Source organism: Macaca fascicularis, chromosome 14 (genome assembly GCF_037993035.2).
Source record: "Macaca fascicularis isolate 582-1 chromosome 14, T2T-MFA8v1.1".
NCBI lineage: Eukaryota > Metazoa > Chordata > Mammalia > Primates > Cercopithecidae > Macaca > Macaca fascicularis.
In genome coordinates, this window is record NC_088388.1 from 120,428,348 (window position 1) to 120,452,444 (window position 24,097).

Here is a 24,097-nt window from a genome sequence, read left to right on the forward strand (position 1 = left end):
TTCCAAGGAATGATAGAGATTCTCTGGTCCAATCCTTTTAATTTCTACTTTCTAGAGTGACTGAGGTCTGTTGAGGTCAGGGGGCTTATTCAAGGTAACACAATTAGTTGTGTCAGAATGGGGAACTGGAATCCATGTCTCCTGTTTTCTAATCCTGCACTATTTCTGTTGCACAGTACCTCCGTGTCAGTTTCATGAGACCCATCTTAGTTAACAGTCTTCGGTCCCAGACTCGTAGTTGCTGACCACCAAAGGAGACATTATGCAATCAGCATGGTGTGCCAGATTGAGGCATGAAAGGGAAGTGAGAGCGGAGGCCAGACGCTGACCCAGACGTGGTGATGAGTTGGCCAGGCCCTACTCGGCGCTCTCTCCCTGTCCACGGGGGCAGGTCCAGCCATGCTGTGCTTGTGCACATGAACACAGCCTGCTTGATTATGAGCAGGTGGTTTGACTCACAGCGGCTGAAATAAGGGGAGCTAGGGCAGCTTGTAAATCATCTCAACACAATTTAACCAGTAGAGCACAGCCTAGGCCACTTCCACACAGATAATACCCCTAGCCTGGCTCTTGGAAGGTTTTTAAAAAATTCCCAGTTTTCCTTCTTCAAGTGCCTGAAAACATGTCCTTGGAATGTGCAACTATTTTCCCTTCATCCCTGCCATTCCTTTCCCAGCACTCTTAGAAGGTTGAAACGTGCGGCTAGTTTTGCCCTAGTAAGAAGGAAACTCCACATGGTTCCCTCTTTCTGGTATCATCGAGCTCACGTACGGGGCACATGTTTGACTGTGAAACAGTTTCAGCCCCCCGGATCCTCTGTTCATGTCCCATTCTTACTAGTTTGTCCTGAATTCATCCCAGCGTCCCAGTTAGCCCCATCCTCTGATGCAGGTCTTCTTCGTAAGTTTCCAAACTCTTCCTCATCAATATCTGATTTACCAGCTTTGCCATCAACAAGCCTCTGGGGAGAATGACTGAGATGGCTGCCTCGGGCCCCACACTTGGCTGCTCCTGTTTTCTGAGGCTCTGTAGACTCCATGTGAAAGTTCTATGCCATAGTCTGTTTGGGCTGCGATAACAAAATACTTAGTGTAGGTAATTTATAAACAGTAGTATTTTGTTTCTCACAGTACTGGAGACTGGGAGGTCCAAGATTGAGGTGCCAGCAGACTTTTTGTCTAGTGAGGGCCTGTTCCTCATAGATGGTACCTTCACTGCATCGTCAGATGGCACCTCTGCTTCTGGAAGGACTGCAGGGAAATGCTTCTCTCTGTACACAAGCGTGGCAGAAGGAGTGAACAGCTCCCTCCCCCCTCTTTCATAAGGACACTAAACCCTTCATGAGGGCTCACCACCCGCCCCCGTGACTTAATTACCTCACAAAGGCCCCATCTCTTAGTAATATCACATTGGTGATTAAGTTTCAGCATAACGAATTTGAAGTTTCAACATATGAAGTGTAAACATTTGAATTTTCCTAGCCTCCAGAACCGAGAGAAATAAATGCTATTGTTTATAGGCTCAGTCTATAGCATTCTGTCTTCATGATCTCCCCAGGAGCTTTGAAGGCTGTTGCCAGGGCAGCCTCCTTCCCCTTCTTGGTCAAGCTCTACTGGTTGGTTCGTACCAGGCCCCCACCCTTCTAGAGACAGTGCACCCACCCACGTCCCTGGAGCTCTGCCCACAGAAAGTCCCGAGTTACATTTACCCCGTTTTGGGAGCTCGGCACTGATTTTACTCTCTCTGACTGAGCATCTCACGGTGATCAGCGCATGCGGACCTCTTGGTGCTCCTTTTCTCAAACCACAGGCTGTGTCTGTAGGAGTCCTCTGTTTCTTGAAAGTTCTGCTCCTTGGCCGCCTCTGTCACTGCTTCCTAACCTCTTTCCATCATAGCAAGCATAGACAATAATATATGTGGAGAGCACTGGGATGAATGGACAAGGATGCTGTTGTCAAGAGGCAAGCAGCTCTAAGGGTCTGAGGATCTCAGAATCTCAGCCATTTCTGGCACCCTGTAACCCGTTTGCAGCACACTGACTGAAAGCTGCTAAATGACCTTATGTCCCTGATAAAAGTCTCTTCGTTCATGGTCTCTATGGATCATTGGTGATCATGGGTCCATCTCCGTCCTTTATGAGAGCTTTCACACCAGTGATAAAATTCTGAACAAGCTTTTGTCCTCACCTCTCTGTTTGTGGTCTCACCTGCAGAAATGCACCAGTGCCGGAGTGACGAGTACAACTGCAGTTCTGGCATGTGCATCCGCTCCTCCTGGGTGTGTGACGGGGACAACGACTGCAGGGACTGGTCTGACGAAGCCAACTGTACCGGTCAGTACTTCTTGGACTCAGTTGACAGCACTGATCTGTTCATGCAGTGGTTAACATTATAGCTTTAAACGATCGGAAGATCTAGGCTCCGAGAATTAGCTTGGACCTTAGAAATCAACGAGTTTCATGCTTCTCAAAGAGCTGGTCTGTGATGAGATAAGGAGCCTGTGCCAGAATGTAAATCAACACCCTGCTTGCAACTGACTAAACAGTGTTCTGAGTGATATCGTTGATTTATGTTCTGGCTCAAGCTTCTTATTTATTCAGGACCAGTGTGAAACAGTTTTCAGACCAGCCCCTCGGCTGGGGTCCATACTTTGAGTAAGCACTGAACTAGTTCATGTTTTTTAAATGGAGCATCAGGGAGTTCCCCAGACAATGAAAATGTAAACTGTGTTTGTACTCATTTTGGCTAAGATTTTATTAAAGGTAAAGATGGAAACAACATGAATACAAGGCAAGTGCTAGGTGCTATAAGGTAGGGGTAATGTTCTAATTCTTTTGTTGCGTTCTAATTCTTTTGTTGTACATTATAAAATAATGTAATAATTACATTATTTTTATGATGAGTGGATGAATGGTGGCCATATACATTATGACGGGGCAGGGCAGACTGGGGGTGATGGGCAGTAGGTAGTGCAAGGAGTTGGGAAGTTTGTGGAGAAATGAAAACAAATTCCATTTTATAATCATCACTTTGTATTGTACCCCATTATAATTTGTCAAATAAAACAAAATTCAAGGAATAAAAAACAGGTTTTATGACTCATTGAGTAAATTTGCTCTACAGCCTCCTCGAGAAGCTGTTATTCAGTTCTGTCTTAAACTCCTCTAGTGATTTTGGACTAGGGAAATAAAGATGTTTCATTTAAACATTTTATGGTAAGGACAGATCTGTTTTTACACTCGGATAATTCAGACTTCATTGTGCAATTCATTGTTGAGTCAGCTTCTCAATTATCTGAAGCCAGTCATTAATCTTGTGAGTTATTGGACTTTTAAATCTCATGCCTTAACCTCCTCTGCCCCCAGAGTATCCCAGCACTTCCTACACTGCCCGGCATCTGGCGGCTCAAAGCACGCCTATTAATTGGTAAAAGCAAATACAAAGAAAGTACATCTGTTATATCTCAAACCTAAGGATAAATAACTGTGCATTATGCCTGGCTTAGACTTGCTTCCCCAAGGAGAGAGGTGACCTCTTCTTTTACTCTTTTGTATTCTCTGCAGTGCCCAGCACATAATAGAGCACATGCTCAGAGAACCTTTGTGGATTGAGTAATTTTGCGCAACTGCTTCCCTCCATTCGTTTTAGTTTAGAGGTGACCTCATAATGGCCTTAAGGAAGTGAATGGATCTCTTCAAATGCCTTATACATCACACGGGATATTCTGTGATATTACCAAATCCTGTTCGCTTGTAAAGTCCACCCATATTCTTTCTGGTGCAGCCTCTGTGGCTTCACCTCTGCTTCTGAAAAGACTGCAGGAAAACGCTTCTCTCTGTATATAAGCCTGCAGAGGGAGGAAGAACCGAGGCCCATAAGGGAGCTGCCATTGGCACAGGAAACGCATGAATGCTGTTTGGAAGCTTCGGGTTTGGATGGATAATTAGTTAATAGATTAGAAGGGTGCACTTGGACACTGCAGTTTGTAAATTGCAGTATGATTGAACATCTTGTTAACACAACTGCCTTACTCAAATTTGTGTTTCAGCAGTGTGTGCCGGTCTTACAGAATGAATTGATAACTTCATTTCTGTAGGCAAGCTTGTATAAACTCTTGGGTTTTTTTCTCTGATTTTCTTCCGGCAAGGCAAACTGGAGAAAACTTAAGAGTCCTTGCTGCTCAACTGCAGCCTTGTTCCAAGGGCTGTTCTTCCAAACCTTTCAAGGATGATCCACCTTCTCTGTCATCTCAAAATAGTTGGAGGTCAGGTGTGAGCTCATGGTGATGTGTGACACGACACCTCATTTTCAGACCTACTAAATTAAGCTGGTACAGTGCCAAAAGAAATAGGTCAGGGTAACTGACCTCCTGTTGGCATCAGCTTGGATGTGTTCTCTGCTGTGTGTCCTCTTTGCTTTGCTTTTCCCCACTTTTAATTTCCATGGGGCTGTTTTCTTTATTCGCCTCAACCCACCGCTATTGTTTTTAAATGTATACATCTGATTTCTGTGTGTTTTTTTCTTTTAAGAACAATTACCTGTAGTCATTTTATGTATATTCTTAACATCTTTCCCCTCTCCTAGATATATGGGGACTTTAGAATTTGATCCAGATCTCTGCCTACAGTTCCAGTACTAAAATACCTAGTATTTTAAACACTAAATATTTAATATTTTAGTTTTATATTGAAAAATCCTAAACTTCATTGTTACTTTTTTTTAATAACCATTCTTCTGCATAGGCACACAGCTATTACCAGCTACCTTTGTGTCTTGTTGCTAATGTCTTCCACCAATGCACATCCTTCAGGCGTTTTGCAGCAGGAGTCTATAAGTGGCAAACTCTTTTAAGGTTCTGTTAGTATAGACATATCTTTAATCCTCAATCTTGAATTCAGATGGGTCTGGGTTTCTAGGTTTTTAGTAATTTTCTGTATTTTCACAGAATTCTTCCATTTCTTTCTGGCTTCTTTTGTGTTGATTTGAATTCTGCTCTTAGTCGTCTGTTCAAACAATAACAGACATTCTTTTCTTTCCAATTACCTTTGGGTTATATTGCTCTTAGTTTCACCTACCTAGGTGTGGAATTATTTTTACTTATCCTGCTTGAGACTTTGTTTAAGATCTGAGAATTTTTTAAAAGACAACTCTGGGAAGTTACAGCCACTAACTCTTCAACTATACCTGTTGGCTACTTTCTCTGGTCTTGTCTTCAGCAGTTACTCTAAGCCATTCATTGGACTACCTCATTCTGTTGTTCTCTTCCCTCCTGTTTTTATATTTGCTGTTGCTTTATGACTCTATGTAGAATCTGAGTGACTTCTCTAGATTTATCTTCCAGTTCAGCAATTCTCTTTTCAGCTAACTCTAATCTGCTATTTCACATATACATTGAGCATTTTTTTTTATTTCTGTGAGTATATGTTTTGTATCTAGAATTTCTGTTTGGTTCTTTTTCAAACCTGCCCTTTCTTTTTCAGTGTTCTTTTTTTATACTTTATGCTTTTTCTTCTCTGTCAATCATTCAAATTGTGATGATAGTCATTTTTTTCTTTATGCACTTACTTTTTATTTTATTTATTTATTTTTTAAGACAGGGTTTTGTTCTGTCTCCCAGGCTGGAGGACCGTGGCGCCATGACAGCTCACTGTAGCCTTGACCTCCTGGGCTCAATCCATCTTCCCGCCTTAGCCTCTTGAGTAGCTGGGACTACAGGCACGTGCCATCATGCCTGGCTAATTTTTGTATGTTTTGTAGAGGTGGAGTTTTGCCATATTGTCCAGGCTGGTCTTGAACTCCTGGGTGCAAGTGATCCTCTTATCTTGTCCTCTCAAAGTGCTGGGATTACAGGCATGAGCTACTGCACCTGGTCCCCTTCTCATACACTTTTTTTTCTTTTTCTTTCTTTCTTTCTTTTTTTTTTTTTTTTTTTTTGAGACAGGGTCTCATTCTGTCGCCCAGGCTAGAGTGCAGTGCTGCAATCTTGGCTTACTGCATCCTCTGTCTCCCAAGTTCAAGCGATTCTCCTGCCTCAGCCTCCTGAGTAGCTGGGACTACAGGTGTGCACCAGGAGGCCTGGCTAATTTTTGTATTTTTAGTAGAGATGGGGTTTTACTATGTTGGCCAAGCTGGTCTCTAACTCCTGACCTCAAATTGATCCACCCACCTTGGCCTCCCAAAGTGCTGGGATTACAGGTGTGAGCTACCGTGCCTGGCCCTCATTCTCTTCTTAATAGTCAGTGCTTTGTAAGAAATAAGGCAGTACTTTCCCTGTTATAGTACTTATTTCATCCGTTCTACTCTGCCCATGTTTGGTTAATGTTTTTAATCAGGTGTTCCAGCATGTCTTGATGAATCAGGAAAGTTCTGCCTGAGTCAAAGATTAAGTTGTAGGATATTGACCTATATTAGAAACTGATACTAGATTTCCATGATTGTTTACCACATGAACCTCACCATTCTTATAGTCACAATGAATCCCACCATGCAGAGGATTCTTTTTCTTCCCTAAATTCTTCAGTCTGGATTAAAGTCCATGTCTTCCATCCTTGTAATTAAAAAAAAAAAATTATGTATTAAGCATGCAGTATTTACCGGGCACTCAAAATCAGAGCTTGTAAGTTACTAAGAAGACAGAAAAATCTAGAAAAAGATAATGTGTTATGCATTCCAGCCATACTTGGCCACTTGAATGAAATTGTGCAAACTGATTTCTCTTTCTGAACTCAGCTTCTGTGATAGAATCTGGAGATCTCAGCTATACCTCCCAGAATTGTCATTTGGAAACTTCACTAGCACTCTGAAATGGTTTTCAATTAAAAATGCAGTGCAGAGGCTGAATAATAACTAGATTAGCATGGCAATCAGTTTAGGCAACTTTATGTTTTATGAATGTGAGCAAGGTGTTGGTGAGGGATTTTTTTGAAAGGCTGTCAGACTTGTGACATGAATAAATCAAAAGTATTCCAGGCGATGGCTGTTACTGGGGCAGAAACTCATGTAACATGCATGATACATTTATTCCTCTCATCAGAAATAAGTATAGTTTTTAAAGATGTTTAATGGATTCTGAGTGCCAAAGGTTGTAAATATTGAAACTTCTTATAGTTGTATATACATGCTGCCAAATACAGCCTTAGTCTTTGGAGAGATGGGAAGACATAGATAATGAGCCACCGCTTGTTTTAAAGTGGTTTGAAAAATCAGGTTCTTTGGATTTCTGACCATTGCAAAAAATAGCTTCAAATGCAGTAAAATTCCTGAGGACATCATAAACCAATTTCCCCAGTCCTTGGGCAACTTATTGCCAACTGTCTCAGTTGAATAGAAAACTCTAGTTTGCTCTCAGCAACCCACTTCTGTATGTTTTGTTTTTTTCTGTTGTGGAGTCATCCTGTCCACACAGTTAAACTAACAGAGAGCCCATCTATCTAGGTTCTGTTATTTTATGCTGGTTGTAAACAAGGCCAGTCCTGGCTTGCATTCAGCAATGAACAGACACAAACAGCTTTCTGTTTCAGAGGAGGAAGAGGAAATCAGATGGAGAGGACCATTAGGAGTGTTGGTTGGGTTTGAGGCACATATTATGCATTTGAACTAGTGTTTGACTGAGATTTTGAGATGGTTCTAAATGACTTCCAGGTGGCCTCAGCCCACGTGTGTGGAGGGGGCTGTTCATTTTTAACAGTGACTCTCTGTTTCACTAGCTTCTTTTTTGCTTTTAGTGATTATAGTGGACACCACATATTATTGGCTGGTAGATGTTGCTCTCAACTCTGCAGAAAGACAATTTCAGGTTCTTGGGGCTGCTTTCTTTGTGATTTTGGATGATTCTTTTATGTTCTTCCTTTGGCCTGAGGTTTTTCACATTTGAAATCTTTTTTTTTTTTTTTTTTTTTTAAGAATTGTAACGTATGGCTTTCCAGAACTTAGCAGGGCCCTTAGGTGTCACTGCGTGACTGGTGAATTTGAGGTCACCACACGGTGGCTGCACCAGGTCCAGGACTCCGTCTCCTGAGCACAGGCTGCCACTCCTTATTTCTCAGCATTTGGATGAGTAAGAGGATTGAGGTGAGAAGGTAAACTACCAGGGTATAGTAGAAGAAGTACAGGCTTGGGCCTTGGACTGCCTTGGTGTTACTGCTTAATGATCTCTAAGTTTCCTATTCTTTCTAAGCCTGTTTCTCATTTGTGAAAGGGGAATAATACTTACCTCACAGGTTGTTGTGAAGGGCGAGTGATTTTTTAACGTGTGCATCTGTGTCTGGGCAATGGCCTGGGTCATGTTTATAAATCCATCGGCTCAAGCCCATTGAGGGAGCTGCCCTCCACTGCAAGGTCAGCCCCAGTGCCCAATTCCCAGCCGAGGAGAAACCTGGGCACTCCCACCGTTCAGACCATATTCCCACCTCGTGCAAACCTCTTTTCAGCCCACCCCCTTGGACAGTTGGCTGAGGATGGAGATGAGGGGTGTGCAACTGTGTGTCTCTTCTCTGTTACAGCCATCTATCACACCTGTGAGGCCTCCAACTTCCAGTGCCGAAACGGGCACTGCATCCCCCAGCGGTGGGCATGTGATGGGGATACGGACTGCCAGGATGGTTCCGATGAGGATCCAGTCAACTGTGGTAAATGCAAATTCCCCAGCTCCCTCCCTGAGCCTCCCCAGTGTCTGCTGCTCAGGCAGGGAGGCAACAGCGAGCCAGGGGATGAAATGCTGTTCTCCTATGCCCCTATTTACATTCTGAAATCGAATAAGCCCATCTACTTTCTATGTTGTATTGCCATATGATGTATCAGAGTATACTATATAGTCTTAAGAGTTGCAGGCAAGCAGTTTGCCCCCCACACAAACTATATAAAATGCTGCCACGTAAACAAATTAAAATGCTTTTTGAAACCAAATATTTTTAAGGTTCTCTATCCTTTTGCCAAACATTCCAAATTTGCAGAGGATGTTGGTTGTCTACATGTTATACGTTCTACTCCTCAAGTAAAGATGTTTATGCAACTCTATTTTTCTGTAGTAAGCATTTTCGTGGAAGATGCGTACTCACTTTATACTACCATAACCTAGTTCACCTGATTGCTTCCTGATTGGGCGTTTGAGGTTTTTAGATTTATACTGTTATGCTAGTACCACTATTCATGTCCTTGGAAATGGCCTGATTTTTCCTTGAGATATTTTCTGAGAGGCGTTCTTCAGTATGGAGTTGTAAGGTGAAAGGTTCCGACCAGTTTTTGAGTCTCTCTGTTACCAGATTGGGTTTCCAAGGGATTCCATCAAATGTGTCTCTACTAGTAATAGGTTGTATGTTTCCAGAAGTCTCCCTTGATATTAGATTTGTATCTTTTTAGTTGCTTCCACTAATGTAATGTGTGTGTTTGCCTCACGTAGGTTTGATTTATACCTCTTTTAAAATACTTTTCTACCTAGTGACATTAACCATTTCTCCAAATAGTGGTGCCTGTTTACTGTTTCTGTTTGATATCCTTTGGCTAATTTCCCAGAAATGATTACTTTTTACAGGATTAAAACACATTTTCATGCTTATACCTAATCCTCAAGGAGCAATTCTACACAGAGCTCGGTTTGCAAAGGCTGTCTATGACTGCCCCATTAGAAGTGATTTTCTTTCTTTCTTTTTTTTTTTTTTTTTTGAGATAGGGTCTCACTCTGTCATCCAGGCTGGAGTATAGTAGTGTGATCATGGCTCACTGCAGCTTTGACCTCCTGGGCGCAAACCATCTTCCTACTTCAGCCTCTGAGTAACTGGGACCACAGGGGTGGACCACCACGCCTAGCTAATTTTTCTATTTTTTTGTAAAGATTAAGTTTTTGCTATATGGCCCAGGCTGGTCTCAAACTCCTGGGTTCAAGTGATCTGCCCACCTCGGTCTCCCAAAGTGCTGGGATTATAGGCGTGAGCCACTGCGCCTGGGCAGAACTGATTTTCAAGTCCAATGCCTGGCAGTAACTTTTTGCTCAGGAGAAAGGATGACCTAGTACTAAAGATTCTGATCAAGATACCTTAGTTCTAGTTTAATTTCCCCTGGAACTGTTGTGAAACCTCAGGCTCTTAGCATTTCTACGCAAACTTTCTCCAAAACAGCTTTGCCTTAGAATTCCTCCAGAATTAAGGTAGTGAGTGATTTAAAGAGCTTTATAAAACTAGGATTTCATAGTCAGGATTCATATTGTCCTTTTCCTGTTCATTGAAGCTTTTCTTTTTCTTCTAAAAAGTATACTTAGGTCAGGTATGGTGCCTCATGCCTGTAATCCCAGCACTTTATGAGGCTGAGGTGGGAGGATGGCTTGAGCCCAGGAATTTGAGATCAGCCTGGGCAACATGGCAAGGCCCCATCTCTACAAAAAATACAAAAATTAGCCAGACGTAGTGGTGCACGCCTGTGGTCCCAGCTACTCAGGAGGCTGAGGTGGCAGGATTGCTTGATCATGGGAGGTGGAGGCTGCAGTGAACTGTGATCACGCCACTGAACTCCAAGTTGGGTGACAGAGCAAGACTCTGCCTTAAAAAAAATAAAAATAAAAAATATATATATATACACACACATATACACATATATATGTATATGTGTGTATATATGTGTGTGTCTATATACACACATATACACACACACTTATAAAAATGGAAATGTTCAAAATGGAAAAGATACAAAAAGGTATAGAGTTAAAGGTTGATCTCCTCACCTGCCCAGTTCCCACTTTTTCCTAATAGGAAACCAAGTTGTATATTTTTTCAGAATATTTTTGTGCATATACAAATGTAAGTATACTCTGTATTGTTGTGCTGTTTCATACCCATCATGTTTAACTTTGCACCTTGTTTTTTTCACAGAACTGTTTAAGGCATAATTTTTATAGAGCACTTCTTGCATCTCTTTATAGCTGTCTGTGTTCCAGTGTACAGTACAGTAATTTATTAAACAGTCTCTTGTTGATGGACTGTTTTCAATCTATTACACAGTTTTGCAATGCAACACTTGTGGGTAGTTTTCAGTCTATTACAAACAGTGTTGTAATGCAACCCTTGTACTTACATTAAGTACAAGGTCGTAAACTTTTATTTACATCATTTTTTTCAGTTGTGAAATAGAATGCATTTCTACAAAAGTAGAATTACTGGGTCAAAGTGTATATACATTTGTCATTTTGCTAGTTACAGCCAAATTTGCCCTCCCCAGTGGTGGTACCAATGTGTAGTCTGGCCAGCACTGTGTGTAAGTGCCTGCCCGTTTCCTCCTCATCATTCTTCCGTACTGTTGAATTCTCTTTCAGAGAAGAAGTGCAACGGATTCCGCTGCCCAAATGGTACTTGCATCCCATCCAGCAAACATTGCGACGGTCTGCGTGACTGCTCTGATGGCTCCGATGAACAGCACTGCGGTGAGTTCATTCCTTGCCCCCAGGACGCACTCAGGCCTGGTGATTGTGAGTGAAAAGCGTATATTGGACTAAATCCTTTCATTTCCTCAGTATCTGCTTGTGGTTAGCTTTTAACTGAGTTGATCCCCGAGTTCTTGGCTAGGACTCCTGGAGGCTGATCGTGGCAGAGGGACATGGTTTGGTTAAAGCAGAGCAGGAAGAAAGGAAGCAGGGTTGGGGGCGATGGTGGGATTAGTTTGTACTTCAGTGAATTAGTTCATACTGTTTAGTTGAAATCTGTTCTATTAATTGACTGGTTGTTTTGAATCGGCCACTTATTTCTACTTGATAGGTTTTATTAATGTTGCTGAGTATCACTGGGGGTAGAGTGGGGGGTGGGTAGGCATTTTTTGGCCAGGTGACCCTTTTTATCTTCAGTTTTCTTTAGACCCAGAAAGATTGCCTTGGGTCACTGGTGCTTATCCTTGATTATGGGAATTACCTGGGGAGCTTTAAAACCTTCTGGTGCCTGGACCTTACCCCCAGAGATTCTGATGTAATTAGCGTAGGTGTGGCTGGGGTGTTGGAACATTTATGGTGCTCCTGGTGATTCTTCTGTGCAGTCCGGATTGAGAGCTAATGTATCAGTGCAGGGAGTGGCCAACTAGCCTGTGGGCAAAATCCAGTCCCTAACCTGCTCTATTAAATGAAGTTTGATTGGCATACAGTAACTACTGTTTGTTTACATATTGTATATGGCTGCTCTCATGCTGCGGCAGTGGACTCTTGAGCAGTTGTGACAGAGGCTGTATGACTTGAAAATCCTGAAATAGTTGCTTCCTAGTTGTGTTAGTTGGGGTTAGTTGGGATTCTCCAGAAGAATAGGACCAATAGGATATGCATATGTATATATATAGACTTATTTTAAGGAATTGGTTCATGCAGTTTTGGAGGCTGGCAAGTCCCAAATTTGCTCCAGCAGGCTGGAGACCCAGGGACACACTAAGGCTATAGTTCAAGTCCAAAGGCCGTCAGGCTGCAAACCTTGGAGAGAGCCAGTTGCAGTTCAAGTATGAAGGTCTCCTTGCTGTGTCCTCACATGGCCCTTTCTCTGTGTGGGCATTCCTGGTGTCTCTCTCTTCTCAAAGGACATTAATTCTATTGAGTTGGGGACCCATTCTTATATTTTCATTTAACCTTAATTACTTTTTAAAGGCCCTATGTCCAAATACAGTCAAATTGGGGATCAGGGCTCCAACATACAAATTTTGGGGGGACACAGTGCATTCCATTAGACTAGTTCCTTACAGAAAATTTGCCTATCCCCATATTAGAGAGTCAGTATCATATTAATCATGCTTGAGATCAGGGGGTTTGATGCCAGACAGCTCTGGATTTCACTTTTGGCTTCATCTTCATCAGCTGTGTACTCTTGGCAACCTACTAAACGCTATTGCCCTTGTTTTCTCCTTTTGAATTAGCGACAATAAAATCTCTCCTAATGTTGTCTTGAGGGTTTAATGATGCACTTTATGTCAAGTGCTTTAGCTCTAGGCTTGGCAGAAAACAAGTGCTCAATAAATGGTGGTTTTTACTGTTGCTTCCTGAAGCCACATCTGTACCTGTAGGCACTTGCCCAGGGCTAGAGGGCCCAGCCAGCCACAGTGCTCATGGCCTCTTCCCCGCTCTGGATCCCTTACAGAGCCCCTCTGTACGCACTTCATGGACTTCGTGTGTAAGAACCGCCAGCAGTGCCTGTTCCACTCCATGGTCTGTGACGGAATCATCCAGTGCCGCGATGGGTCCGATGAGGATGCGGCATTTGCGGGATGCTGTGAGTTGGGGCAGGCAGGGGAGGTGACTCACGGTCACTAAAGAACTTGCACGGGAGTTTGGCCACCCTGGGGTTGTGTCTGTATTTAATAACTTACAGGTCTTGGATGAGTGTTGAGGGGTTTGGCCACCCTGGAGTTGCACCTCTATTTAGCTTACACGTCTAGGTTGAGTGTCCAAGCTTGCCTTTTCTGAGAAAGACTTTCCTTTGTTGCTTAAGGAATCCTGCTTTTCAGTAGTGGGTGTATGCATAAAGGGCAGGATGGCGAGTGACCAGGGTCTTGGCTCAAGGGTCACTGAGAGTGAGAGGCCTTCCTTGCCAGTGCTGTATCAGATGGCACCTCCAGCCTGCCACAGCCCTTTACCCTGCTTCGATGGTCCTCCCACAACACGCCCCGCTTTGGACCTGTCTATTCATTTTGCTGCTTGAGCTTCACAGGAGCCGGGGCTTGTTTTATGCATTGCTATGGCCCTATCTTAAAACAGTGCCCTCGTTGGAGTAGCTCTTGTATTTGTTTGCTGGGACTTATGTAGCGAAGTACCGCAGACCAGGTGGCTCAAACAACAGAAGTTTATTTCTCACAAGCCTGGAAGCTGGCAGACCAAGCTCAAGGTGTCGGCAGGGTTGGGTTCCTCCTCTCTCCCTGGCCTCGTGGACGGCTGCTTTCTCCCTGGCTCTTCACACGGTCTTTGCTCTGTACACATCCGTGTCTACATTTCCTCTTCTGTAAGGACACCAGGCCTATTCAATTTGGGCCACCCAGATCACCTCATTCTAACTTTTCCTCTTTCAAGCCCTTATCTCTAAATACAGTCCTGTTTCTGAGAGACTGGAGGTTGGAACTTAAACACATGATTTTTGGGGGGATAAACTCAGCTCATAACATGATTCGGTAAAGATTCATGGAATGGATTAATTAACAGAGTGTGCTCTGTTTAGATTAGGTTTGGCTTTTGCTTTCAAGGTATGTTTTAGCCAGACAGTCCCTTGCCAGGACTCACTGCTGTTCCCCCTTGCTTCTGAGCAGCACTGCTGCTTCGACCCCTCAGCCTGGAAGTTCCTGGACTTCATGGATGTTTGTTTCCTCTGTAGCCCAAGATCCTGAGTTCCACAAGGTTTGTGATGAGTTCGGTTTCCAGTGTCAGAATGGAGTGTGCATCAGTTTAATCTGGAAATGCGACGGGATGGATGATTGCGGCGATTATTCTGATGAAGCCAACTGCGGTAAGATGTCAGATCTGCCTCCTCGCATCCTAGTCCTCTAGTTACAGTGATGCCTGCAGTTACAGGGACACTCACCGACACCCCCACTGCAGACTTGGCCTTCCCCTAACTCAGCAGCAGTTGCTGCCAGTTCCTGAATCCTCACACGAGGTGTTGAGTCTTGAACTGGGCAGCTGGCACCCAGCAGGTGCTAGGGAAAAGTTTATTTGATCTCCTTTCCTTTCTGCAGTTGGGAAGACCACATTATGTATAAGGAAGACGGTAGATAAGGAATTATGGTAAATATTATGGAGCGACCTCCCCTTAAAAGTGACAGGCCACCGTGTAATAGTTATTGTCACCATTGGCTTACCATCAATAGTTGTTTTATTCCTTTAGTGAAATGTCAGAATTAAAATTCAGGTGATCATTCTCAGGATATCATAGTATAGATCAGAGGAACATGGGTTAGGGGCTGGGAAGATGGGGTTTTGTTTAGGTCGTAGGTGTATTTTTTGTTGCCCACTGGGTGCCTGAAGCTGCCTTATCTCTCTATGGGTGGGAAGTGCGGGTTGCCCTGGAACTTGGGTCTGGAGGAGGATGCATAGAGTTGGAGCCCCGTGTTCACACTGGTGCAGGGGAAGCGACTGATGACCTGGTTGATCTCCACAGAAAACCCCACAGAAGCCCCAAACTGCTCCCGCTACTTCCAGTTTCGGTGTGAGAATGGCCACTGCATCCCCAACAGATGGAAATGCGACAGGGAGAACGACTGTGGGGACTGGACTGATGAGAAGGATTGTGGAGGTAAGAGGCCCCAGGGTCCTGGGTCAGCCCCATCACCAAGGCACACCGGAATCGTTCCACCAGCTCTGCAGGGTGTGCCTGGCTTATTCCGTGTTTTGGGGGGCATATTTTTGCGAGAATAGTGACTCAAATTTTTTCTGTTCCTCTTTCTCATTTTGAAAAAAGTGTGGTTGGTTTCTCCTATTTTCAGGCTGTTTATTCTGTATTTTCAGGGCAGAGTGAGAAGTCTAGAGCCTTCCTACTCACCGTGTGGTTTGCAACCAGTAGCATCTGCATCTCCTTGGAACTTGTTAGCAATGCAGAATCTCTGACCTCACCCCAGACCTAGAGTCAGAATCTGCATGCTACTAAACCCCCAGGTCCTGTGTGCTCCACCATGCATTTGAGGAGCACTCATGTGGAATGCAGACTTGCCCCTTTCCTTTCTGGCATTCTCATCTCTGGACCAGGTCGTGGGGTAGTTGAGGTTGAATTAACTAGAAAACAATGCTTCACCTCAGTAGGAATTCTCTTAGCCATGCTGTGCCTCCTCAGCCACCTGTTTCTTCCCCCAGCCCCTGCGAAAGCAAACTTACCTGAATATTGTTAGCCCAAATCAAATATAGTAAGTAAGGGAAATCTACTCCCCAAAAGGGAAAAGGATATTGCCTCTTCTGACAACCTGTTATACATGATTTCTAGATTAGCCACTGCTCAGAGCTGTGCCTGGCACTGGCCTCCCTCAGCAGGTACAGCTAAAACTGGGACATCCGCACTAGGTTTGGGACGCAGTTGGTCTAAGATCAATGTTCTGCTTCTAATGTTCTGGGTTTCCTTGCTTGGTGTTTTTCTCAGATTCACATATTCTTCCCTTCTCGACTCCTGCGCCCTCCACGTGTCTGCCCAATTACTACCGCTGCAGCAGTGGGACCTGCGTGATGGACACCTGGGTGTGCGACGGGTACCGAGATTGTGCAGATGGCTCAGATGAGGAAGCCTGCCCCTCGCTTGGTGAGTTCTGGCCCAGGTCTTCTCCTGTGGTACCTGCTGTTGTGGAGAGGACCTTCTGGGGGTGTGCTCTGGGCACAACCCAACCGGGTCTCATGCCCTGCTGTCTGGGCCTCCGCTGTGTGGCCAGGTTGCCTGTCACTAATGGTGCACCTCCAGGGAAGGCTGATTTCTAGCATTTCTCCCTGGATCACAGACACATAGGAAATTGGAATGGGAGCATCTCATCCTCTATAACTGGCCTCTGACCTTCCTGCAAGAGGCCAGCCACCCTGATTTCCACCCAGGCTGTGGTTGTGCCACCTTTGCTGCCTTCTTAGTGGGAAAGTACAAATTGGAATTAATGTGGCACTTTTTGTGTGTGTGTTAAAACTCTCAGGGGAGAGAGCCCAATTCCACTTGCTAGTTGGCTGGCCTGTCCAACTAAAAGAAGGGTAAGCACTGCCATCTAGTGGCTAAACTCAAAGAGGCAGCTGAAGGTCTGTAGTCACCATGTTGTTGGAGGCGGGCGTAGACCTTGAAACCCCTTCTCGTGCGTGCTCTTAACTGCAGGCAGAACAGAGGTAAGGATCCTGTGTTCGTTCCTAAACAGGAGTCTACTTCAAACTCAGTTATAATAGGAGAACAAATAATTTTTTGCATGCTTTGCATGATCGTTTCCTTTCTTCTGTGACCATGTTCATTCCATGGCTTCCTTGTTTAAAAACATCAAAATCCCAAACTTTAGTGAAGCTAAATCATATAGGGGGATCTCCTGGGTTCCAACCAGAAATTCTGATTCTATGTTTTTTTATAAAACATTCTAAAAATGATGGTTTTACTAGGGTGGTCTTTTTGCCATATTGAGTTTCCTCTTGTTCTCCTGTGTAGAAGCTCAATTTTTGACAATTTCTATTTTCCAGGCCCTCTATGAGCTGACTCCTCCTTGCCTCCCTGGATTCCTTACCTCAGCCAAGCTAGGTTCCTCACCTTCTCCAGATAGACTTGCTTCTTTCCTGCCTGTGCACCTGCAGCAAGGTTTTGCCCTCAGCAGGAACTTCTGTATCCTCAACCTCGTCTTCCTACTTTCCTTATCACTGAAACCCACCATCCGTCAGTGCAAACAGAGGCATGGATTTTATAACAAAAGAGACCTTGATGTGTTAATATCATCAGAACTTCTCAAAATATGGTGCAAAGACCAACCTAATGGAATCGCCTGGGGTGTTTAGAAAAAACATAGAATGAGAATTTTTGGGTGGAGCCCAGGAGATCCCCATATGATTCGTAGGTTCACTAAAGTTTGGGATTTCTGCTTTGAACAAATAGGGCATTATTCTCCTTTCAAGTACCACCTCTATGGCGCTTTCACTGATTCCTTGAACTGATTTCCATCTCTTTTCCAGTCTCATTAAACTTACCCATTGACCTTTTGATTCTTAACTAGGATCTGCTGTATATTGCTTCCTAATTATTTCATGTGTGTTGATCTTTGCTTCCATAGCCATTGCGTGGATTTCCTGTTTGGGGATCATGCCATCTACTACTTTGAGTCCTGCTCTGTGTCTCCTACAATAATAGGCAAATAGTCAGTATCCCCTAAATGCTTCTCAATTAAAATAAATTGTAAAAAACGAAACAAAACTTTGTGTCTGTCCTTTCCCCTCCAGGCCTACGTATTTATTGAATAACTTGATTATCCTCTCCAAGTTGTTTTTGCTTATTAAAACTCTGACCAGGACGTTAATAGACTCTAGCAAATTCTGACTAATCCGTTGAGCAGATCTCTGTTTATGTATCCTGTTCAGCTTTTGTACTTTCTTTTTTGTGTGCAGTGCTGGGACAAATTTAAACTCGTTGTTGTCTGTAGCTCTTCTTTGTGGATCTTCTTTGTTTAATGTAGAACTCTCCTAACTGGTTTATCAGCCTCATATTTCTCCCCTTTCAGTTTTCTTCTGATAAGGCCCATACTGATGAACGATCATGTCCTCCCCAGTATTGTAGCCCTCTGATGCCTCCCTTCTTGTCCAGGAATAAGTGGCATGATTTGCCTTGGCCTGGCTTTCTCCCCCTTTTTATTTTTTATCATCCGTCTCCGTGTACCTTGTGTTTCTGCAGAGTGTTTCTGGGATTTAGGGAAAGCCCTTTTGAAAATCCAATTAAAACTGTAGAATAGGCAAAATATCCTAAAGTTAATAATTGCTTTTTCATTTGTTTGCTTAGGTTGTTTTGTACCCTTTGCCAATGCTTTCTGCCTTTCAGTCACCACTCAGGATAACTTTCCACAGGTCAACGTGTCCAGGGATGTATCAGGTCCAGTTTTTCTCTTGGAGATATTCGTTCTAACAACTTGGATTCTCCTTTCTGGACAGATTGTTCTCTAGTCCTCCTGTGTGCCTGTTATGCTGAAATTTTCATGGCCTCTTTGGAATTCTCTTTGCCTTTCTCCCAGTTTAGATTCCTTGTTTCTTGGATCTTGTGTTTTGCTTTTTCTTAGTTTACTCCCTTGTTTGGGTGGAGTGCATCCTTCAGTAGCCTTGTCAGGTGAATATGATGATGCAGTGGCCAAGGACACTGTGATAACAGCTCTCAGGTGTTTGTCTCTTGAATTTTGCTGCTCTGGTTTGTACTAGTTGCCCTGTATACCTGGGGCACAACTGCCTTCTAGGACGTTGCACCATCATCATCCTCAGTACTTGCTTTTACCTCCATCTCCTGTTGGAACTCCTGTTTTCTGTGTCCCAGTTTTTCTCTTTAGTTTAATCCCATGTTTCGGTAGAGCACATTTTCTGGAAAATGCCTGAGAAAATGCATGTGGGAGGCCTGTGTGAGGTCTTGCTTGTCTTAAAGTGTTTTAATTCTGTCTTCAGACTTAATTGATAGTTGGGCTGGGTTTGGCATGCTAGATTGTAAGTAATTTTCCTCCAGAATTTTGAAGGTTTTGTTCTACTGCCTTCAAGCTTCTGATTTTTTTTTTTTTAATATGTGACCTGTTTTTAATCCTCTAGAAGCTTGTAGAATCTTCCCTTTGGCACCAGTGTTTTAAAATTTGACAATGATGTGCTTTGCTGTGAGACCCTTTCCATCCAACGTAGTAGACACTTGCATGCTTTTTGATTATGGAAGTTTATATGTTTTAGTTCAAGGAATTTTTCTTGAAATTTTTATTAATGATATTTCCCTCTCTGTTTTCTCTTATTTCCTGGAACTCTTGTCATTCATATGTTGTCTCCTGATCTGGTCTTCTTCCTTATTTTTTAAAAATCTTTTATATTTTTTAACATTCCCTTCCCCCCCCACCCCCAACTTGCTAGGAGATTTACTCAACTTTATATTTCAACTTTTTGCCGAGTTTTTCATTTTTGTTATCATGGTTTTAACTTTGAGAGCTTTTCCGTTTTTACCACTGTCCCTTTTTATGGTTTTCTGTTTTGTTTTGTTTTGTTTTCATGGATAAATATATATTCTTTCTTTCTGAACATATTAAGGATATTTGTTTCTGAAGTTTTCTTCTTGCAAAGCCTGTAAAGGGCCTTTTGGGGGTTGGGGGCTCTGTTTGGCTTTCTGCCTTTCCTGTCAAAGCTTTTTCTCAGATAGTCCTTGGTTGCTGCTCTGCTTGTCTTTAAGGCTGGGGACTAAAGAACTGCTAAGTAATTCTGAGCACGTGGGTGGGCTTGTCAACTTCGAGGTTCATGGCTGGGAACCATGGGGGAACTCTGAATCTCGGTTACTTCAGGGTTAGTCTCTGAAGCTGGTCATTTTCCCCAGAGAAGATTATTAGATCTCCTGCCTGGACAATAAGTACCTTATTGTTAGGATCCTCGGAGAAGAGGACTGAGGCTCCCATATGTAGGTTTAATCCCCCTTTTATCAGTAGGATATACTTGCTCTCAACTACGCCTATCTAAACAACTCTCTGTTTTTACCCTCTCCAAACAACAACCCTCCATTCTTCTATTGGGGTGACGTATGGATCGGTTGTCTGGTGGGACTGATAGGAGGGGATATAGGGAATGTAGCTGCGTCTTAAACATCATTCAGTCAGTTCCCTTATTTTAACTCCTTCTTCTTCACTTCTGGTTGGGAGATACCAGTTTCTGAGCTTTTGGAGGACTGTGTGTTGTTGATCTGATTGGTTCTGAGCTTTCTCCTGTGACGGCTTAAGGTAGGATGCAGCCTTCACTGGCCTCTTTAGTCACATACCGCTGTCTGTCTTCTTTCCACGTCCCAAATCTCATTATCCACGTCCTCATGGATTTAGGTCTTTGAAAACAATCTCTTGGCTGTGGCTTTAGTGGGATCCTGTGAGGAAGCAACATTAGATGTCTGTATCTACTGAGTTCTCTGTCTGGAACTTGCATTTGTCTTCAGGTTCCCACTGTAATTTCTAAAGCACCGTAATCTCCTAGCATATTGATTGGTTGCTGTTATTGGCCAGCTCCCTCAGTACTAAAAAGTGAACTTTAAAAATCTTTTATTTTAGCAAATGTCACTGCTGCCTCCACTCCCACCCAACTTGGGCGATGCGACCGATTTGAATTCGAATGCCACCAACCAAAGAAGTGTATTCCCAACTGGAAGCGCTGTGACGGCCACCGAGATTGCCAGGATGGCCGGGACGAGGCCAATTGCCGTGAGTAGTCAGAAAGCCCTTCACCCCCTGGGCACATTTCTGCAGACAGCGCAGTTCTGGTGCTTCTGCTTCATTTCTGGATCAGCACACACCTGTGTGTGAGTCTGTGTACTTTTGTGTAACCATGCTCTTACTACATTCTCCACAAGAGCTTTGCCACGTGCACCCATTCCGTTGCGTTAGTCACTTTCTTTGTAATAAGTTGACTGTGTTTTAAATACCAGGAGCGTGTCCAATAAAAATACTTTCTGAATGACTAAAATAAATATTTTAGATAGGTTTCATAAGCATATTTAACTCTTTAAAAACACCCGTGGGGAAAGCCACAACTCTTCTGTATGTGCATTCATTCTTCTGGAAGTATTTAGTGAGCACTTACTGGGCATAGAGGCCGTGTTGTTAGAGGGTTTGCCTCTAGCACCCCATTGAGAAAATTCATTCTTAGCCTTTAGGGTAATTATGGTTGGTGAGATAGTGTGCTGAGCCACATGGGGAATAATTGCAAGGCCATCTGAACCCAGTGTGACGTGATGCATGCATTCTCTACAGGTTTGGAGTTGGTAGCTTTCAAACACAGTGGGTCCTGGTGTTCGGTCCTCTGATGTACCCAGGGAGGATCTTTGGAGTGAGTGATGGAGGGAAACACTGGCTTCTGCAAGCGTTATCCTCATGTGACCAGTCAGCACTTTTCAGTCCCTGGCTGCATGCTAATGCCACCACTGGCTGGTCTGTCCTACTGTAGTGGACTAGGGAGGGCATGGCTGGAATGGTGCTTATGCAGCCCCTCACCAGCCTGTCTCCCTGATGGTTGGGTGCTGCTCTAGCTCAGGGATCCCAGCTTTGCGGGCCTCCCCTCCATCCAGTCTCCTGGCTGCAGACAGCAGGTGTCCTAGCCAGTCACACTCCCTTCCTTGCCAGGATAGGGCTTCGTCCATGTTTGCCTGATTCCTGCCCTGGTGAATGTAGAGGAAGCTCCTCTCACTCTCTGCTGAGAGCCTCCCTGCCGCCAAGCCCTGACCCTAAGCAGCAAATGCCTCAGTTCCTCCACTTTGATCCCTGTTCTGGTCCCATTTTTTTTAAATCTTAAAATAATGACTTCCTCAACCAATGAAAAACTAAGCCTCACTTGGAACCCTACCGAATCTTACCATTTAGAGATGGAATAGAATCTGAGGTGGAGGTTAGTCATCTCTTAATTCCTCTAATTCAGTATTTACAAAATTTATGGGACTTAGCAGGATCATGTGGAAGTGCTTATAAGAAATGTGAATTTGGTGATCTCACCTCAGACCACTGAATCAAGAGCAATGACGGAGGAAATGCTTGGGAACCCAAGCCTGGGATCTCAGCTCACTGCAGCTTCCGCCTTTTGAGCTGATGTGATTCTCTTGCCTCAGCCTCCCGAGTAGCTGGGATTACAGGCATGCACCACCATGCCTGGCTAAGTTTTGTATTTTCAGTACAGACAGCATTTTGCCATGTTGGCCAGGCTGGTCTTGAACTCCTGACCTCAAGTGATCTGTCCACCTTGGCCTCCCAAAGTGCTGGGATTACAGGCCTAAGCCACCATGCCCAGTGACTGGCAATACAGATTCTAGTGGGAGGGACATCAAGTCAGCAGCTATCCTACAGTGTGGTGTGGGCAGTAGCAGAAGTTATCCAAGGAACTGGCATAGTTCACAGCTTCCTGGAGAGGTGGGGACAGGCCAGGAGAGGCAGCCCTATTGATGGTGCCTGGACAACGGTGGGACAAGGTGGCAGATGATGGGCATTCTAGACACAGGGGACAGCATGTATATTTCAAGGCTCAGAGGCATAGGAAAACAGACCTGTAGAGTGGTTGTGAGTGGGATAAAGGTGAGTGCGGAGAGGTAGGCATGAGGTGGACAGGGCGACCCCTGTGCTTTGAGTTTATTTTACTGGTCCTAGGGAGCCATTGAAGATTTCAGAGATGGGGTGTTTATATCTTAGATCACTTGAACTTCATCACGCGGGGAATGGGTTAGAAGAATGCTGAAGTGAGATTGGAAGCCAGGTGCCCGTTAGGAGGCTAATTTGATGGGACTGTGAAGGTGAAAAAGGGAGAGTGACCTCTTAATATATTGGAGGTACTATTAACAGTGTCCAGTGAGGTTTTTTTGGCTGTGGTGATTAGGAAAAAGGAAGAATGAGGGTTTCCCCCAGGATGACAGTGAAAGCTGATGCCACCAGCTATGCGGGGGATGCTGAGGATGAGGAGTCACAGCTTTCCCTGGGTGGGGCTAGGCACGATGGTGGGTTCGTTGATTGACATTAGCATCTGAGGTAGTGCAAGTCATCCTGGTAGAAAGTGAAAAGGGAAGGTCAGAAACTGGGGCATTGTTGTCTTCCTTTTCATTTTACTGCATTAATTGTCCGTGCACGTGTCCTTCACTTGCCCGTTGGAATGAGCCTTTGCCAATTTTCACACGTTTGTTGTTCCTTATGATGATCTCTACAGTGATGGACTTTTGGAGACGAATTTCATTCTAGGCCTTGATGTGCTCTGAGTTGAGAGAAAAAATCATCTTGGCCAAGTCCTTAACTTGAAATATGAAACTAATTTATTTCCACCATGCATAGGTTTTTCTCTTAACACTTGGTTTTTCGGCAGGGGTCCCAGGACCCCCATCATTCCTGCGTCCTTTCATCTCCGGGAGTGTCACTTTGGCTTTTGTTTCAGCTGCCTGAAGGGTCTGTTCTTTGACTAAAAGTCAAGGAATTGGGTAAGTTGCTACCTAGGGTTCTTTTTTTCAAGAAACAGCCTTTGAGTCTTTCTAATTCTTCAGTTTCTAAGGTAGGGTGATTTCTTTTTACTTCGTTTATTTATTTATGTGTTTATTTTAGTTTAGGAAAATCGTAAGGAATCTTTCATTACTAAACTATTCCTATTGGAACTCAGGAATTGAGCAGTTTCAGATCCATTTTGGGGATGGATCTTTTTGTTTCATTTATTTATTTATTTGTTTATTTTAGTTTAGGAGAATCATAAGGAATCTTTCATTACTAAACTATTCCTATTGGAACTCAGGAATTGAGCAGTTTCAGATCCATTTTGGGGATGGATTTCTCTCTGTCCAGAACATGCTCCTTGTTATCTGGAACCCAAGAACCAAAAAGATTAAGATAATTTGATATCTCTTGATGCTTGCATATAAATCCATAGACATAAATACATAAATCTATAAAAATAAACCAAATAGGCCAGGCGCGGTGGTTCACGCCTGTAATCCCAGCACTTTGGGAGGCCG

General features: G+C 43.7%; 1 protein-coding gene across 4 annotated transcripts in view; it reads left to right on the forward strand.

Moving 5' to 3' along the window:
• Nucleotides 1-24,097, forward strand: part of SORL1 (sortilin related receptor 1) — a 179,878-nt gene that overhangs the window by 121,989 nt on the left and 33,792 nt on the right. For all 4 annotated transcript variants that reach the window (XR_012423810.1, XM_045370875.3, XM_045370879.3 and 1 more), the window contains exons 25-32: nucleotides 2,213-2,332; nucleotides 8,501-8,626; nucleotides 11,299-11,406; nucleotides 13,088-13,219; nucleotides 14,312-14,443; nucleotides 15,095-15,229; nucleotides 16,064-16,219; nucleotides 20,679-20,828. Coding sequence is in view for 3 of the 4 variants with exons in the window: in XM_045370875.3 (XP_045226810.2) it covers nucleotides 2,213-2,332; nucleotides 8,501-8,626; nucleotides 11,299-11,406; nucleotides 13,088-13,219; nucleotides 14,312-14,443; nucleotides 15,095-15,229; nucleotides 16,064-16,219; nucleotides 20,679-20,828 (1,059 nt within the window). In the remaining variant the exon portion in view is untranslated. The remainder of the gene's footprint in view (nucleotides 1-2,212; nucleotides 2,333-8,500; nucleotides 8,627-11,298; nucleotides 11,407-13,087; nucleotides 13,220-14,311; nucleotides 14,444-15,094; nucleotides 15,230-16,063; nucleotides 16,220-20,678; nucleotides 20,829-24,097) is intronic.